Source organism: Manihot esculenta, chromosome 12, assembly GCF_001659605.2.
Source record: "Manihot esculenta cultivar AM560-2 chromosome 12, M.esculenta_v8, whole genome shotgun sequence".
Lineage (NCBI taxonomy): Eukaryota > Viridiplantae > Streptophyta > Magnoliopsida > Malpighiales > Euphorbiaceae > Manihot > Manihot esculenta.
The window spans coordinates 29813394-29816677 of NC_035172.2; the positions used below are offsets into that span (position 1 = coordinate 29813394).

The 3284-nt window shown below is 34.0% G+C and overlaps 1 protein-coding gene across 1 annotated transcript; it reads left to right on the forward strand.

Moving 5' to 3' along the window:
• Nucleotides 1-733: 733 nt before the first annotated feature.
• Nucleotides 734-2496, forward strand: LOC110627789 (cyclin-D3-2). Its single transcript, XM_021774153.2, has 4 exons — nt 734-1433; nt 1537-1738; nt 1868-1998; nt 2110-2496. Exons 1-4 carry the CDS (start codon nt 936-938, stop codon nt 2380-2382), a joined length of 1104 nt encoding a protein of 367 aa, XP_021629845.1. The 5' UTR covers nt 734-935; the 3' UTR covers nt 2383-2496.
• The last annotated feature ends 788 nt before the right edge of the window (nt 2497-3284 follow it).

The window sequence follows — 3284 nt, forward strand, 5'->3', positions numbered from 1 at the left end:
TCTAATCTAAAATTGATTTTATTTTTATTTAGATAAAAAAAATAGAACTGAAATAGCATAGACTATAGGCTCGCCGAAGAATATAACCCTGCAATTTAAAAATCTTTCAATTTACTGCTTTTTTTCTTTTTTTTTTTAAGTTCAAAAATCTGTGTAAAATTAAATTATCAATAAAAATTAATTATTTATATTAAAATTATAATAAAATCATAAAATTTAATAAAACAAAAGTGATAAAATTTGCAATCCATCATATATAATTATTTTAATTGAATCACAATTACTTAATAGTTGTACCGAATTTGATAAATTAAAAAAAATAATTAATAAAATATATTTTTTTAATAAAAAATATTAAATTATTTTAAAAATAAGTTTATTTTGAAAATATTATTAAAATATTTATATATAAATTTATTAATATATTTTATTTTTTAAAATAAAAAAATAATAATAAATAAATTATTGTATTAAAAATTGTTTTTCTTTTCGCGAAAATATTGCCTGCAAATAAACAAACTTAATTAATTAATTTATTAAAAGTTAAATTGATTACTTTTATAAAACATTAAAAAATAAATAGTAATTCAAAATTTTATTAGCGAAGTAAAAGAGAAAGAAGAAATTCAGGGAAAAAAAAAAGGAAAAAGAAAATTAAAGAAAAAGGGCAAAAAAAGGACAGGCGTGAAGACCTTCGAGATAAAACTCTTCGCTTGCTTACTCCATTTGTATCTCCCTCTCTCTCTCTCTCTCTCTCTCTCTCTCTCTGTTCTGTGTTCTCTTCTCCCTGCTCTCTCTCTCTCCGTGTGCTCTATCTGTCAGTACACTCTACAGAGAGACAAAGGTGTGTGGTTATGTGCAAGGAGCTTGAGTTTTTATGTTCTTTGATGGTATAATGAGAAGAGGACTCAATCTCTTCTTCTTTGAAGAAGAATATGACTTTGCAGGAAGAGGAGAATCGACAGCTTCTCAGCCCAGCATTAGTTCTCGATGGATTATACTGCGAAGAGCAGGGCATTGAGGAAGATTATGCTTCTGGTGATAGTGGTAGTGAAGTTTATGATCAGGTTGTGAGAAAGGACTCGCCTTTTTCTTGTGTTCTGCTTGAACAAGACTTGTTTTGGGAAGATGATGAGCTGTGTACTCTGCTCTCTAAAGAAAAAGAGAGCCACTTTTGCTTTGATAATGTAGTCTCTGATGGGTCTTTAATGGTGGTTCGTAAGGAGGCTATTGATTGGGTTTTGAGGGTAAAGGCTCACTATGGGTTCACTGCCTTGACCGGCGTTCTTGCTGTGAACTACTTTGATAGGTTCATTTCAACTTTAAAGTTTCCAACAGACAAGCCTTGGATGAGTCAACTTGCTTCTGTGGCTTGTTTGTCTCTGGCTGCCAAAGTGGAGGAGACCCAAGTGCCTCTTCTTTTAGACTTGCAAGTACGTTGCAAAATTTGCAATCCGGCTGTTTGTTAAAATGTCGTAATTTGGTGTTTACTGAACCATTTATTCGAGTTATCAATTTGCTGTTTGTGCTTTTTAGGTGGAGGAATCAAAGTATGTTTTTGAAGCCAAGACTATAAAGAGAATGGAGCTTCTGGTGCTCTCTACTCTTCAATGGAGGATGAATCCTGTGACTCCAATTTCCTTCTTTGATCACATTATAAGGAGGCTTGGACTAAAGAATCACTTGCATTGGGAATTTCTTAGGAGGTGTGAGCGTTTACTTCTCTCTGTCATTGCGGGTAAGCAATCAAACAGCTATTCATTTCTTGCCAATTCCTGAAGTTATTTGTATCAAACATGGAATGCTAAGATTAAAGGATCCAACTTGTTTCCCTAACTTGATTTCCAATTTTGAATTTTGATTTCAGATTCGAGGTTCATGAGTTATCTTCCTTCTACATTAGCTACTGCAGCTATGCTGCATGTTATTAAGGAGGTTGAGCCTTGTAATCGAGTGAACTACCAGCATGAACTTATGTCTGTGATCAACATCAGTGAGGTTTGTGCTCGATTAACTTAATTTGTTTCAATTCGATGCTAGATCTCCTGCTGTAAAACATGTATGAATTTATAATCCATATGTTAAATTTCGTTTGACATATTTTAACAGAACAAAGTGAATGAGTGTTACAAGCTCATTTCAGAGCTATCAGGCAGTGAAAATCGAAGCTGCAAGCGGAAGTATCCATTGACATCCGGCAGTCCTAGTGGAGTCATCGATGCATACTTCAGCTGTGGTAGTTCAAATGAGTCATGGGCTGTGTCATCAACAGTCTCCTCATCATCAGTGTCTCGGTTCAAAAGGAATAGAACCCAAGATCAGCAGATGAGGTTGCCCTCACTAAATCGAATGTTCGTGGATTTTCTTAGCAATCCTTATTAATATTTTCTTCTAATGTCTACTACAAACATGTCATTATACATTTCTCTATTTTGCATATTAATTGTACTATGCAGTTCTTGATATGTGTTATGCAACCTGTAACCTGTTTTTTCCCATCGATTGCCAACACATTTCTGCGCGTAACATTTAAAACTTAATTGTTATCAGTTTAAAAGAAAAATGAGAAATTCACTCTGCGAACTCTTTCTTTGGGATGGATTGAGGAATTGGTGATTATTTTTTATCCAGAGTTGCATGATTAATGTCTTTTGCTCCTACAACATGGATCATTGCTCTCTGTTCTTATAACATGGTTCACTATTGGAATAAATCCGAAATATCCTCTTTATTTATGTGCTTTGTCATTTCTGTTGAGTTGCCAATCTCATCAGTTTAATAGAAGTGAATCCATAGCTAAATAGATGGACCACTGATGTCCTTAGTTGCTTTTCTTGAAAGAATGAGAGTGTTGACTTGAGAGTAGATTTTTAATCAATGATACAAAATGCTTGTTAACTTCTTTCTATAGCAACTTGTAAGAGATGAGAAGGATAGAAATCCAAAACCACTAAGATCTAAAACATTATAGTATTAGGAAAGTCTTTCAACAATGTCAAACCACATTGCACAAGTCCTAACAACAATGTCAAACCACATTGCAAAAGTCCTAACTAACCAACAACCAAAATTCTGCTGGCAGACCATCTCCTTCCTTTGAATTTTTGCTACCTTCTCCTTCCTTCCCTCCCCCACCCCCCCTCTCTCTCTCTCTCTCTCTGCACGCGGACAAAGTCTATGTATTTAAGTAACAACACCTTTCATTCTTTACATATATGCTGATGCCTCTGGCATTATCCTGTCTATTTTACCCCATGGTCAAGTAGAAAGAACCATTCCTGTGT